The 16,214-nt window shown below is 41.6% G+C and overlaps 1 protein-coding gene across 1 annotated transcript in view; it reads left to right on the top strand.

Moving 5' to 3' along the window:
• Positions 1-16,214, top strand: part of nhlrc2 (NHL repeat containing 2) — a 114,653-nt gene that overhangs the window by 72,478 nt on the left and 25,961 nt on the right. Inside the window, exons 8-10 of the mRNA XM_059653039.1 lie at positions 8,257-8,379; positions 9,087-9,296; positions 12,383-12,593. Coding sequence (XP_059509022.1) covers positions 8,257-8,379; positions 9,087-9,296; positions 12,383-12,593 — 544 coding nt within the window. The remainder of the gene's footprint in view (positions 1-8,256; positions 8,380-9,086; positions 9,297-12,382; positions 12,594-16,214) is intronic.

Genomic DNA, 16,214 nt, shown 5'->3' with positions numbered 1-16,214 from the left:
ATGGAAACAGAGATAATGGGAACTGCAGATGCTGGAGAATTCCAAGATAATAAAATGTGAGGCTGGATGAACACAGCAGGCCAAGCAGCATCTCAGGAGCACAAGAGCTGACGTTTCGGGCCTAGACCCTTCATCAGAGAGGGGGATGGGGAGAGGGAACTGGAATAAATAGGGAGAGAGGGGGAGGCGGACCGAAGATGGAGAGTAAAGAAGATAGGTGGAGAGAGTGTAGGTGGGGAGGTAGGGAGGGGATAGGTCAGTCCAGGGAAGACGGACAGGTCAAGGAGGTGGGATGAGGTTAGTAGGTCCCAAGCCGCACCCCCGTCTACCTACTAACCTCATCCCACCTCCTTCACCTGTCCGTCTTCCCTGGACTGACCTATCCCCTCCCTACCCCCCACCTATACTCTCCTCTCCACCTGTCTTCTTTTCTCTCCGTCTTCGGTCCGCCTCCCCCTCTCTCCCTATTTATTCCAGTTCCCTCTCCCCATCCCCCTCTCTGATGAAGGGTCTAGGCCCGAAACGTCAGCTTTTGTGCTCCTGAGATGCTGCTTGGCCTGCTGTGTTTTATCCAGCCTCACATTTTATTACCCAATGGAAACAGTCTGGTGATTTCAATTTGTATCAGGAAAAATTGGGACAGATTGCTTTGGAAGAAATTAATTGAAACCTGTTAGCCCAACAACACTTCAGGGGCTGTACAGAACAGAAATTTGAGTTAGTTGTTGTCGAATTTGAATTTGGAATAATTTTGAAAGGAGAAAAATATAGTTTAATCTAGCAAGTTGCATTTGAGAAAACTGCATGTACCTTTTATAAGAAAGACCAAACAAGCAAAATTTGGTAATGCGTGAAATAACACAGTAATAATACTTGTTTGTCTCTTTTAAAACTGTTGCAAAAATATGCTTCTTTTGCTTAATACTCTGGATAGTAAGGTTTCTCCAGGGTTCCTGGATCATTATAATGGTAATGAATAGGGCCACTTCTAGAATAAAAGAATAGTAACAAGGGAAAAAACAGTGACACTACATCACATAGAAATGGGAATGACTCACCTTGGGTGTATCTAATGAAATCAAAGTGCAGATAAAATTAGATAACTAACAGTATTCTCTTGGAGTTATGTGAGCCCTGTGAGTTTTCTTTTTAAGGAAACCACCTGGAACACCAGACCAGGTGAGTAGGATACACAGGCACCTACTAGTGACTTTTGATCTTCTGAAAAGATCACTTGGAAGTCAAGAGTGTGTGGCATGATCCTAGGAAACTGATGTAAAAGTGCAGTGATGGTTTTGACACTTGAAGTAATTAACATGCCCAAACGCATGGCGAAAATGCACTGAAGCGCAGGCTTCAGACATATGTACCTCCTTGACAATATGATTAATGTGGTCTGGAAGAGTACAAAAACGTTTTAAATGACAAGGCACTGACATGTAATCCATAGAGAAACTGACTTTTGGCATTGGTGAGAAGAAGCTAAAAATTGCAGTTGGAGACAGGGAAAAATACTGAAGCCATATCCATAAGATGGGTAAAAATGAAGGAAGAGTTGGAGAATCTTTCAAGTCCATCCATAATTTTTTGCCAGTTAGCAAAGAGCTGATCTTAAAATTTATCATATGTATAATCAGCCTGTGATAATAGAACAAGACATCTGTGCTTATGTAAGACCTTATTAAAGGGTGGACATAGTGGTAGGATCAAAATGATATCTTCAAAACGTACCATTTTGGGTTAATCATTAAAGGTTAATTGGACATGACAGTCAACAATTGGGGAGCTGGATGGAAATTGGAAAAGGAGGCAGAAGAGAGCTGGGAAAACAGGCATTATTACTTAGGTCAATGACGGTTAGATATAGGTCACCTTGGCACTTAGAATAAGAAGGAAGCTTTTCCCGAAACTGTTAGATTTGTCACAGCATTAGGTTTAACTACATATAATTTTATTAGTTACTCTATATTAGAGCTGATACTACAAGTATCATAACAATTGGTAGAAATTAACATCCTTTTTAATCTTCTGTACTAAGATCAGCAAGGGATATGAATTGCATGACCAAATTTGAAAAGTCAATAGTAATAAGCAAGTATATGATACGGCTGGCAAATGCCTAGGACTGGACATAACAATCAATGTTGGATTGTGGTCAATAATTGTAGGAGCCTAAGGGCAGGTGATATTCATGTGTTCACAGAATTGGATGTGTAGATCAGAGGGGATGTGGCCAACACTGATGTCAATGTTGCATGTAACCATTATAATGCTGTATGTATAAGTATCCTGTACTTTATTGGAAAAAGTAGAATATCACTGACCTCCCAATCTGAGCTGTAATTAAGGCAGCAATGGTCCCCGTGACAGCGATCTGTAGCCTCTCCCACAAGTATGGTAAAGGAGCTCCAAATAAAAATTGATTTGTGCTACTACTCTTTAAAATCCCTCTCCAATAATGCAAAATTCATGCAAAACATTGTACCCAAATTCTTGATCTGATGGCTGTTTCTATGTTATACCTTTCATATGTGCTTCTGCATCCTAATTGCTTGTTCAGTGCTCTCTGATGGCCCAGTATGTTGTTGTCGTAGGGTTATTTGAAGCACAATGCAGTCTGTAAGCTAAAGCAGCAACTTCTGTCTCACCTCTCAGGCTGATGACAGGTTTCTCCCTTCAGAAATGGTATTCATGGAACATTTCAAATTCGAAACGAGTCTGGACCGATGTTGACATAGTTGTAAAGTAGATAAGCAAGGAAAGATTGCTTTTTATGCAGCTCTGGCAGAACCCACTAGGATTCACAAGTTATGACAAGTAGATTATGTATTTTGATTAGATTAGATCAACCGTCAAGACTTGGTTCTTCACATAGACATGGCCTTTTCACCTCTTCAGTAATTTAGGTTACCAAGCTATTCTCTGTGGCAAGTCTTTTTCTGTTACTTTTGAACTAAATTTCTGCAGAAGCATCTGCAAATTAGTATCTTTCATTTTTGGAACAAGCACGGAATTATTTTGTGCCTTTCATTACATGCTGCGGATAATTTTACAAATTTAAGGTAAAGCAATCAAGGCCAAAGAAAATCTAGCCTTCAGACTTCTTGCATTAGGCATCACACCTATTAGATGTTCCAGCATAGATGGACAGCCACACGATGGAAATATAATCTTGATGGCTGTATTTGGTATCATTACCATTAAGAGGCTAAAATTAACCAAACTAGTAATTGTCGAGGCATCTGTGAAAGTCTGAAAGCTGATAGAGCAAAATGGAAGAACTTCACCACAAGATATTGAACTACATCGACCTTTATTGCTTTGAAATATTACATTGATCTTTATTTAAATGCTAGATTAAGTTTTCAAAATTGATTTGCACAGTCAGTTTGCAGTTAACTTGCTTTTATTAGTGAAAAATCTAGTTGAGATACATTCATGAAAGGTACTATCCCTCAGGTTAGTCTTTCTATTTACCAGTTTAATTATAGCTTGAAATTTGAATTTGGGCATAACCAAATGTTTTGAATTGATGATTATAAGACCCTTGTGCTTAAAAGTATCACTTTGCCAGACCTTATTTAAGAAAGAATGGTGCATGTGTGTAAGGCAGTTCCCAGCTGGCTCTTCTATTACTGTTGCAGATTGTTTTGAATTACACTTTTCTCAACAAATCATATAGTCTACTAGCTTATTTTGTTTACAGTAGCTCTGGGCACAGCCCCTGAATGAGTGGGAAATGGCAAGATTGGAAAAATTAGATCCTCCATGTACAAATAAAAAGTCCAATTTCCAATCCCAGATTTCAGTGACAATATGAGAATCTCACTAGTGAGCGCAACAAGCCTATTGCATGATGCATTCTGCAAAGACCATGTCTGTGGCAGTCTACTGCACATGCTCCACAGTGTCGGCAAATGCAGGCAGGTTTTTCTTCAACTGGCTGCTTTCCATGATCCACTGGGGACCAGTATGAGACTTCAGTGTTCAACTCACTGCATTAAAACTGTTACCTATGCAATTTGTGCCAAAGGACTTTGCTTCATGGCTTTCCCCTGTGTTAAGGTCAATTCTGCAGCCTGGGTATTTGGGTTTGCCAAAATAGATGCGGGGTGTTATACCCTCAACACCACTTTGCATTGAGAGCAACATAATGTAATCGATTTTAGCAATAGAAATGCCTTCCATTCAGCATCTGTACAAGTCATCACATCTCCATCCGTACCAGATATCCTGAGCAACTCCCCTGGTTCCTGCTTCATTTCAGAGGCTAGATGCTCAACAAGGATGGTTATTGGGAGACAAGGGACGGATGCTGAAGAGCAGGGAGAGCATCAAAAGTCTTTCGGGGAAAATTGTGTCAGAACAACATCACCTTCACCATGATTGCTTCAGTGTTGGATGCAATGAGGCATACAGGATTTAATTGACATCTGGTTCCAGATAAGAGCTGGATGAATTTATTGATTGTAAATTTGTTGTTGCCCGTATTTGTTCCCAGAAGCAAATGCAGCTTTTGGATTTTCCTTTCCTTCACTTGCACTGCTGTTCAAAAAGATTTAATGTTTCCATTTGCTTGAAGGCTTTCCAGCATGTGATGTTCTCACACTGAACATTGAAAAAATGTTATGCTACCCCTGGGTGTTAGTAAAAGAGTTGCACTCCTTATGGCAGGGTTCTAACATGGTATGGTGCTAAGAATGTGTAGCCTGTAAGATATGTTTCACGTAGCTGCAGTTACAATATCAGTAAGTCAGACAGACAATGATGTAAAGAAGCAACATATCTACAACTGTGAGCTTGTATTTGCAGTGAAGTGTCACCCATGGCACTTGTATCCCCTCAGAAAATTTTCCTCTTCATTTCCATCTTTGTGCATAGCGTGAAGGGCTATCCCTGGTTGGTAACTTGAGTTGTTGGACAGGTGGACTTCAAATATGGAGCTGGTTCAAGAAATCCCAGAAGGTTCCAGCACTGGCAATATTTCTGCTGGTAAACGTACAGTAATGGAGTGCAGTACCATAGAGGCATAGTGTATGCATAATGAGGTAAGCCGTGTAAAATTCTGAAAACTTGCTACGGCCTCTAGAGGGAAACCCTCCATGGAACTCACCAAAATTGATACTTCAACAATTTTTGGTAAAATTCAACCCCATAAACCCAAATAATAGTGGAATTAACTGAAAATTAGCCTCTGCAATTAACCCACTGCTACAGGCTAGTGTTTGAAAGATCAAAACTGAAGCCAGGTAAATATTGTAGCTCACCATAGTTTTTCTTTGAAAACCAGCCCCTTGCCCACCCAAGTCTATGCCATTGTGAATTCCAGTTGTTTCTTCTCGTCTCATCCTGCTTGAATATTCAAGGATCTATCAGATTTCGTCTTTGAGATCTGGGGACTCCATTGTAAAGAATTGTATATCTAACCATCTCTAGAAAATAATTTTCTTCGATCCTTTCCTAATTTATCCATTATACAGAGGATCTCATTTTTAAAAGTAATTCAAAAACTATCCTCTTGAATGTTTTTAACTAAATAAATATATTATTATGCTGTAGTTAAGAATGTATTTAAACTTGCTTATGTACATTTGCCTATTATGAGTTCTGTCAGAATCCTTTAAAGTCTTTTGTTTTATTTTACACCTTAACAACTAAATATGGTGTTGTTATTTAAATGTAAATCTTCAACATTTCAATTTCACAGTCACATTACATAGAACATAGAAAAGTACAGTACAGTACAGGTCCTTTGCCCCACGATGTTGTGCCGTGGAATAATCCTAATCCAAAAATAAAATAACCTAACCTACATTCTCCTCAATTCACTGCTGTCCATGTGCATGTCCAGCAGTCGCTTAAATGTCACTAATGACTGCTTCCACGACTACCACTGGTAAACTATTCCATGCGCTCACAACTCTGAGGGTGAAGAACCTCCCTCTGACGTCTCCTCTATACCTTCCTCTTAACACCTTAAAACTATGACCCCTCGTGGCAGTCAATCCTGCCCTGGGGAAAAGTCTCTGGCTATCGACTCTATCCATGCCTCTCATTACCTTGTACACCTCGATCAGGTCACCTCTCTTCCTCCTTCTCTCCAGAGAGAAAAGTCCGAGCTCAGTCAACCTCTCTTTGTAAGACAAGCCCTCCAGTCCAGGCAGCATCCTGGTAAACCTCCTTTGCACCCTCTCCAAAGCCTCCACATCTTCCCTGTAATAGGGCAACCAGAACTGGACACAATTTTCCAAGTGTGGTCTCACCAGGGTTTTGTAGAGCTGCAGCATACCCTCATGGCTCTTAAACTCGATCCCCCTGTTAATGAAAGCCAAAACACCATGTGCTTTCTTAGCAACCTTATCCACTTGGGTGGCAAACACCCAAGTTATGCTGAGTAACTTCCAAATTTTTTATTTTAACTTCAGTGCTAATCAGTAAGAATTAAACTTACAGACAGAAAATATGAAGTCTAGTGAACAATGTCTACTGTTAGCCTCAAAATATATTTAAAACTAAATTAAATGTCCTGTTAGTGAGCAACCGTCACTTATTTTTATGGATGCCTAACTATGGTGAGCTACAATATTTACCTGGCTTCAGTTTTGATCTTTCAAACACTAGCCTGTAGCAGTGGGTTCAATTGCAGAGGCTAATTTTCAGTTAATTCCACTATTATTTGGGTTTATGGGGTTGAATTTTACCAAAAATTGCAAAAATTGCTGAATTAGCTCATCCCCTCCCCCCACTGCATCCCAAAACCAGCCCAGCCTGTCTCCGCTTCCCTAACCTGTTCTTCCTCTCACCCATCCCTTCCTCCCACCTCGAGCCGCACCTCCATTTCCTACCTACCACCTCATCCCGCTTCCTTGACCTGTCTGTCTTCCCTGGACTGACCTATCCCCTCCCTACATCCTCACCAATACTCACCTCTCTACCTATCTTCTTTTCTCTCCATCTTCGGTCCACCTCCCCCTCTCTCCCTATTTATTCCAGTTCCCTCTCCCCATCCCCCTCTCTGATGAAGGGTCGAGGCCCGAAACGTCAGCTTTTGTGCTCCTGAGATGCTGCTTGGCCTGCTGTGTTCATCCAGCTCCACACTTTTTGTTAAATTGTCAAACTGCCTGTTTTAACTTGGTACAAGTTTGTTTAAAATTGCTTCTAAAAATGGCCTGATATGGTTACAATTGCACTTGTGTTGCCGCTATTCGAAGTCTAGAAATTTGATTATGGTAAACAAAAGGTAGTTTAGTGACACTGTTATGCTGCCATGCTAAAGTGGTGTGAAAAGTTTACGTTTTACACTTGGTACTCATCCAGTCATATGTCTGATACTGGAGAATCATTGCTCAGGTCTGTTTTAGGTAATGGATGGAAAATTATGTTAAATCTATGACAAAGATATCAGATGGATATTAGTGGATGATTTTATAAATACTTTGAAAAGCACTTCCCTCTTAAGCTTGAAACTAAATCTGATAATTGACAACATGGTTTATTTTAAAGCTGTGTAGAAAAACAAATTTTAAAATAAGCACCTTAAAGCTTACTCATGTATAATTTGTTAGGCTTTAGAGCAGTGTTTTTGTCTGCCCCAATTCAATGAGAAGACTACAAATTGGCACAGCAAGATAGACATTAAAAGGATTGGAGGAGCTTATAAATATTAAAGTATAACTCAGAATTGGTCAAAACTTTATTTCAAAAATGTGGTAAAGCAGCTTTTTAAAAACAGCCGGATAATCTCCAAATTTAAATTTATCTACTTGCCTTTCTGGCAGGGACCCTCAGTAAGTACCATAAAACTGTAGGATGGTCGGGAGTGTGAATAAAGGCAAGCAGAAGTCAGTTGGCTCCAGCAGTGACCGTCAGAGTTTATTGGGGCAGGAAGGAGAACAAAATTAATTATGCACACTACTTGGCCTTTAATTTAAACATTCCTTTTCGATGGAATCTATGAGCTACGATGCATTTATCCTGGGGAAAATGTGAGGATGTCTGTGTCTGTCCTACTGCAGAGAGCCCAGTTTTCCCTAGGAACTCAAGACCTGAATTAGGTCGTTCATTATCACGTACACAGGCCTTGAAGTAATACAGTAATACAGAATCTGTTGGAAGAGTTACTTTTCAGGTGTCTTCTTTCATCCCTACAACTGTGTTGTATTGCATCCCTTTTAAAATGGGTACTGGGAAGTCCAGATCTTTCAACCAATTTTAAATCACGTAAAATATGATTTTTTTAAAAATATTATTTTGCAGAATCTATTTGCTTTTGGAGACCTGGATGGTATTGGAGTAAATGCAAAGTTACAGCACCCTCTTGGAGTGGCTTGGAATGAAAAGAGGAGTCTGCTTTATGTAGCAGATTCTTATAACCACAAGGTAAGTGATCTTTTCTGCCATAATATAAAACTAAAATAACAATTATTGTCTTTCAATATTTGTTTTCAAATTCCTAAAGTTAAGTTTAGCTAAGATTAAGGTATTTAGATTGGAACAGCAACCAATTAGTGCCTTATAAATGGGAACTATATATGAAATCAAAATATTTCATTTAACTTCAATTCTAAAGGTATTTTGTTTTAGTTTAATGTATACTTTCACTTATAACCTGAATTTACAAGATACAATTCTGATTCAATAGGGAACACAGTATTAATGCCAAGTGAAAAGGGAAATGTAAATACCTAATTCATGAGATTAAGAAATAGGGCAAATCAAAATAGTCTTAATAACTTATAAACAAATTATCACAGATTATGGATTTATCATTGACTCTGTATGATTTAACTGTCTACATTAAACATGTATTTCAGCTAAAGAACTGTAAGAAGTATTTTCATCTAATGTCTTCACAAATATCTTAAGATGTTCATAATTTGTATTTTAAATATAGCACACTGACTTTTGAAGATACATTATGGAAGGACACTTTTAGAATGTTGTGTCCTTAATGTTCCCACACTTGCTGTGGTTATGTTAAACTATCAAATATTCTATTGAGAGAATTAAAGCTGTCTTTAATGTTCTGATTGGGCATCTGTTTTCATTTACCATTGGACTGAAATATTTACTTATTTGTTTCTCAGATCAAAGTAATAAACCCGAAAACAAAACAATGTACTACACTAGCAGGAACTGGCAAACCAAACAATGTAATTGGCCCTAAATTCAACCAAGTTGCATTCAATGAGCCAGGAGGTGTGTGTGTTGGTGAACATGGGGATGTACTATATGTGATGGACACAAACAATCACGAGGTCAAAGTTCTTGATTTGGAAATGCAGACAGTCTCTGTGGTAAGTTACTTTTCTGCCTCCAAATACTGTAAATAATGTAACATATGTTTGTAATTAAGCAATTCTGAAGTGTTCGAACCAAGATTGGAGGGGTGCATCAATTTCTTTAGTCCCATTCCTTCACCGGTCGTAACAAAATTTTAATTTAACCAGAGTGGTGATTTGACTAATTATATAGGTATATAGATTTGTATGAAAAGCAAGTCAGCCAGGTTTGTTTAGTAAACAAGGAGTAACAAGTCTAGTACAAATAAAACCTACTCAAACAAACTTGGAAATATTATTGAGATAACAAGGTTTTATCTGTGCCATGCTAGATAGTTTATAAATTCTATGATTGAACACCCCACAGAAAATATCAAACAACAAAAGCAGTCAATAAAGATCCTGTGGATTTCTTTGCAGTCTCCCTGCTCTTAATATTAGTGACGCTGTGGTCCATTGAATCTCCTTTTGAGAGATTATGAATCTTCACTTTTGATGATCTAGCCATAAAACATCCTCAGAATTGTTCCGTTGCAGACTGCTTCAAAGAATTCTCAATTTCTGGTTGTTCACATTCCTTTCCTGGAAGTGCACTTCCCTGGATTTTATTTTCTGTGCTCTAACCCTGCTATGTTGTTCCAAGCAGTTATTACTTGTGAACTTTCAAACCCCAAACTCTGCTGCACTGAACTGTTTATAGCATACTGCTTCAGTGCTCTCAAGCCCAGGTTTCTGAATCCATTGCTGCTTACTAATTCCTATAGCTTCTTGCTTAATTCAAATAGCACGGAACAATCCAACTGCTCTTGACGTCTTACTGAGTCCCCTACTACACAGATTTATTGTTGTTCAGTTGCCTTTTTAGAAGTCCAGCTAAATAGATTGTTTCTGCATGAGCTTTGCTTCAATCTCTATATTTTTTGACGAACAATGACGCCAGAATTGATCTCCAGTGACCCTTGAACTGTGTTAAGTGACCTACTGAAAACCTTGAAACGAGCTCTGCCCTTGTATCTAGGCAAAATTGAATGTAACTGATATTTTGGAACAGTCAGTGTAAAATCAGCAGTAGGACTTGAACTGTCTGTCAGATGAATGTTACAGTGTTTACTGAGAACCGACTCTGACTGCACAAAAATAATTGATCATCAGTAGGCACTACATTTTGATTGCTGAAGTGCTTTTTATGAAAGTGGGCAGACCAAAAGTATGATGAAGGTTAGCTCCATCAGATTGACAAGGGAAAAGTGATCCCAATAAAGTATACAATTACCCTGATCCAATAATCAAAGCAAGGATCAGACCTCTTAACTGTGCAGAAGCTAGATCTAAGAAATCAGAAGAAAACTAGTGTGTTTTCCTTTAAGTGACTGAAAAAGAACTCTACCTAGATGCAGACCTTTATTTCAAATAATCTTGATCTTTTAGAGGGACAAGGAGAATATACCAAAATATGACCTAAAAAGTAGATTACCTCCTAGTACATGGACATTTTCCTTTGTGCTTGGTAGAAAATGTCAACTTCTAGAAGTGAAAATAATGTTGTTATTTGATCATTTATTATACAATCTATGATTCACACATCTGTGGGTTAATAGTTTGATTTCTTTTTCAATCTCTCTCAGCATTGCATTAATTATAATATACAAAGAACAACTAGTTTACATCTTAAATGTATTTATCCAATTTTGGACATAGTTTACATCCAAACTTTTTAAATTCATGTAGATTGGGATGTTCTTTATCTTAGCAGTTAACATGGGATTCAAAATATCATCTGCAATGTAAACCTGTTTAAAAATTTAAATTACTTCAAAAACAACATTTTAAAATTGTGCATAAAAGTGCCCTACTCCTTTTGATAATGTCTCTTGCATCTTATTACGGAGCCCTAAAACCATTTAGTGCCCTTTGTTTTAAATTTTGCAGTACTGCTTTCTTCTTCCTTCTACAGTCTGCATTATCACCAATGGCACGCATCTAATCCCATCCTTGATGCTCCGACCAGTCATTTCAAATCGTACTCTGTGCTTACTCGGCATACTGTTTAGTCATCCATGCAGCCCAAAAACTATTCCCCAGCTTGACAATTTCTCTTCATCTTGGATTTGAGTATTAGTGATTCATGACCTTATATCTCCCAGGTGTTGGACTTGAATTAAAGAGTAAATGTCTCACATCTCTCTCTGATGGATTCAGAAAGGAACAGCTCCAGCTTTCTGGCTAACAGCAAGTGAAAACTGACCACTATTACTTATCCTTGAAATTATTTCCATCACTCATTTCTGACTCTGTGGCCCTCTCTTCACTGCAGGACATAAATTGATTCAACACCTGACAAAATATTCACTCAACCACAAATTTCCCTCCAAGCACTTCACTCAATTTCGCTACTATGTTTTTCACTCAAACTGAATTCAAAACCTCAATATATTTAATCACTCATCAGCCAGCAATATCCCTGTCTAAACTTACCCCTCACTCTAAAATGAGCTGTAGATGACTTAGCCTGTTGTGTTCTGATACTGAGAAATATGATTAACACAGCCTCACATTAAATCCAACTTTCTTATTGAGAATTTTAAACAAAATAATTTCAATAAAATATCACAGTTATCCTTAAGGTCATCAATCTGAAATGGCTGCACTTTGCTTAGGAGAGATCTTTGACTAATATCTTCCTCCTTGCTTCACCAGGATTCTTGCTGTCACTACATTTCTTCTGTCTTCTTTCTGGAGAATTCCCTCTTGGCCTTTTTTCTCCGGAGATTACAGAGGTCTGACATATCCTAATTTCTGAGACCAGGTATATATTATAAATCCCTGAAACTAGAATTAGCATCTAACGAGACTCTAGTTAAGAAATCACCATTTCACAATTCCCAGATCTGCAATGAGTTCTTGTTCTGTTCCCATTTGCTTGTTTTTAATATCACTCCATTCTTGTTAATCTCAGATTTTAATTATTTCAGCCTCAACACTGCACCCAGATTCAATTTTGTGCTAAGATAATAGAATGTTAAACTACTGTTGAAAATCAGATTACAGAGCTTAATGTAGAATATTGTGATAGTTATGGGTTTTTTTTCATTTTTATACAGTTGGCAATCACTGCTGTAGTTGCTGCGGATGCTTCCAAATCTGCAAAACCGAAGAAGGTTCCTAAGTTACCAAATTCTGCAGATTCAGTGCAAATGGCTCCATTGGTTGTATCATCTGGTCAGACTGTGCAGTTCTGCCTAAAGATTGATCTTCCAGAAGGAGCAGAACTTACAAAGGGAGCACCCAGTTACTGGGCACTCTTTGCAGAAGGTAGTGTATATTTTAAATGAATACATTATTAATACATTATTAAGCTAGGGAGGATTCAGAAGAGATTACCAGGATGTTGCCAGGAACGGAGGGTTTGAATTATAAGGAGAGGCTGGATAGACTGGGACGTTTTTCACTGAAGCGTAGGAGATTGAAGGGTGATCTTATAGAGGTTTATAAGTAGAGTAACCGAAGTAGATCTAAATACAATTTTATCAGTGAAGGAAAGAGTATTAGATTTGCCTATAGCTTGACAAGTTTTCCCCATCTTATGCTTCAAAATCTCAGCATTAGCAGCGAACAAGGGAACTTCAGATTCCAGGGTGCCAGTATATCTGCTTTCATCATGCAACATCTTCCTAAATTTTCAGAAATAATTTGCATATTTAATATTACAAAAGACAGAAAGTTGACGTAGTCTTCAAAAAGCAAAGTATTTTTTGCTTTCTGTTGAAGACTCATGGAAGATTAGAACAGGTAGCACTTTTGTTCTTTTCTATCTGCTTAGCAAGTAGTTAAGAATCTGATACCATAAACAAGCTCCAAAAAAATCTTGTTTGAGGGTAACAGCCGTGACACATGTTTTGTGATAACTCTGGAAACTGTGCGCCTGAACTTAAGATCTAATGTATCGACATTTGAAAACATTCCATTTGATTGTGTTGCTGAAGTAGAAAATCACTGGCTTTTTAGTTATAACCCACTCAATGTAGATGACCATTAGTGGAAAGAGAGGTGGAGTCAGTGGAATCTGTGTAAAATATATGATGCTGATCTTTGCAGTTCTATCAAGGCTAACTATAAAAGAATCTGATTTCCCATAATCATGGAAGGAGTAGAAGAGGTGATAGAGGAATTGAATTGAATGTCATCAGCGTACAATCAGAAACCGGTTGTTTGGCTGAGTAAAGTCATCATGAGGCAGATAAATTTATTTGAGTATAAGGAGAAATGAAGGAAACATCCTGGAGGAGCTCAGGAAAAAAATGATGCAGGGCAGAAAGTGAATCACTGTTGGAATTGCTCTGGCAACAGTCAACTGGATAAAAGCAAGTTGGACAACAGTGAAAGGAATTGGTGAAGGATGCAGACCAGCCAAGAGATCAAGACTGAGAATCATGAAGCACTTGTCATTGAAAATAAAATGTTTTTCATCATACAGAGAAAATCTGAAAAATTAATGATTTTTAACTCTGCATTGATGAGTTTGAGAGCTTCCTTCAACACCTTCAGGTGTCTGTCTCGTTCCTCCTCAACCGAACAGATTCTGTGTATGTGTGGGGGATGGATGTTTTAATATGTTTCGGATGGAAGCTGAAGAAGTGCAGCATTGTGAGGTTATCCATAGGCTTGTAGTAGAGTAATGTACGGAGGTGTCCATCCTTGATGGAGGTGCGTGTCCACAAGTGAGACTGATTGTAAAGAGTATTCCATGGTAAGTCTCCCCATCTTACACCCCATCCAACACCCCGCTTCCCGCACGCACACATATATAGATATACACACACACATGCACTCCCCACTCACTGTCACACACATACACGCTCTCCCCCATTCTCTCTCTCGCGCTCGCTCTCGCGTTCTCACGAGCTCTCGCGCTGCCTCGCTCGCTCTTGCACTCGCTCTCCCTCTCTCTCACTCTTGTTCTTGCTCGCTCTCTCTCGCGCTCTGTCTCGCACTCGCTCGCTCTCGCTTTCGCTCACTCTTGCTCGTTCTCACTCGCTCTCGCGCTCTCGTTCTCACGCACTTTCTCTCGCGCTCTCGTGCTGTCTCTCGCACTCGCTTACTCTCGCTTACTCTCGCTTACTCTCGCTTACTCTCGCTTTCTCTCGCTTTCTCTCGCTCTCTCTCGCTCTCTCTCGCGCTGGCTGTCGCGTTCTCGCGAGCTCTCGCGCTGTCTTGCTCGCTCTCGTTCTTGCTCGCTCTCTCTCTCTCTCGCGCTCTGTCTCGCTCTCGCTCACTCTCGCGCTCTGTCTCGCTCTCGCTCACTCTCGCGCTGGTCTCGCTCTCGCTCACTCTCGCGCTGGTCTCGCTCTCGCTCACTCTCGCGCTGGTCTCGCTCTCGCTCTCGCTCTCATGCTGTCTCGCGCTCTCTCGCTCTCGTGCTGTCTCTCGCTCTCGTGCTATCTCGAAATCCCACTGTCTCTCTCGCTGTCGCGCTGTCTCTCGCTCTCTCGCTCTCTCGCTCTCTCGCTCTCTCGCTCTCTCGCTCTCGCGCTCTCTCGCTCTCTCGCTCTCGCGCTCTCTCGCTCTCTCGCTGTCTCTCGCGCTCTCTCGCTCTCGCGCTCTCTCGCTGTCTCTCGCGCTCTCTCGCTCTCGCACTGTCTCTCGCTCTCTCGCTCTCTCGCTCTCTCGCTCTCTCGCTCTCTCGCTCTCTCGCTGTCTCGTGCTGTCTCGTGCGCTCTCTCGCTGTCTCTCGCTCTCTCGCTCTCTCGCTCTCTCGCTCTCTCGCTCTCTCGCTCTCTCGCTCTCTCGCTCTCTCGCGCTCTCGCGCTCTCGCGCTCTCGCGCTCTCGCTCTCTCGCTCTCTCGCTCTTGCGCTCTCTCGCTCTTGCGCTCTCTCGCTCTTGCGCTCTCTCGCTCTTGCGCTCTCGCGCTCTCTCGCTCTCGTGCTGTCTCGCGCTGTCTCGCTCTCGTGCTATCTCGCGCTCTCTCTCGCTCTCTCGCTCTCGTGCTGTCTCTCGCTCTCGTGCTGTCTCTCGCTCTCGTGCTGTCTCGCGCTCTCGTGCTGTCTCGCGCTCTCTCGCTCTCGTGCTGTCTCGCGCTCTCTCTCGCTCTCTCGCTCTCTCGCTCTCGTGCTGTCTCTCGCTCTCGTGCTGTCTCGCGCTCTCTCGCTCTCGTGCTGTCTCGCGCTCTCTCGCGCTCTCTCTCGCTCTCTCGCTCTCTCTCGCTCTCTCGCTCTCTCGCTCTCTCGCTCTCTCGCTCTCTCGCTCTGTCTCGCGCTCTCTCTCGCTCTCGCGCTCTCTCTCGCTCTCGCGCTCTCTCTCGCTCTCGCGCTCTCTCTCGCTCTCGCGCTCTCTCTCGCTCTCGTGCTGTCTCGCGCTCTCGTGCTGTCTCGCGCTCTCTCGCGCTCTCTCTCGCTCTCTCTCGCTCTCTCTCGCTCTCTCTCGCTCTCGCTCTCTCTCGCGCTCTCGCGCTCTCGCGCTCTCGCGCTCTCTCGCGCTCTCGCGCTCTCGCTCGCTCTCGTGCTGTCTCGCGCTCTCTCTCGCTCTCGTGCTGTCTCTCGCTCTCGTGCTGTCTCTCGCTCTCGTGCTGTCACGCGCTCTCTCTCGCTCTCGCGCTGTCTCGCGCTGTCTCGCGCTCTCGCGCTCTCTCGCTCTCGCGCTGTCTCTCGCTCTCTCGCTCTCGCGCTCTCTCGCGCTCTCTCGCTCTCGCGCTCTCTCGCTCTCTCGCTCTCTCGCTCTCTCGCTCTCGCGCTCTCTCGCTCTCTCGCTCTCTCGCTCTCGCGCTCTCGCGCTCTCGCGCTCTCTCGCTGTCTCGCGCTGTCTCGCGCTCTCTCGCGCTCTCTCGCGCTCTCTCGCGCTCTCTCGCGCTCTCTCGCGCTCTCTCGCGCTCTCTCTCTCGCTCTCGTGCTGTCTCGCGCTCTCTCTCGCTCTCGTGCTGTCTCGCGCTGTCTCTCGCT

This window comes from Stegostoma tigrinum, chromosome 20 (genome assembly GCF_030684315.1).
Source record: "Stegostoma tigrinum isolate sSteTig4 chromosome 20, sSteTig4.hap1, whole genome shotgun sequence".
Taxonomy (NCBI): Eukaryota; Metazoa; Chordata; class Chondrichthyes; order Orectolobiformes; family Stegostomatidae; genus Stegostoma; species Stegostoma tigrinum.
The sequence above is the reverse complement of the archived record's forward strand: the minus strand, read 5'-3'. Positions and strand labels throughout refer to the sequence as shown.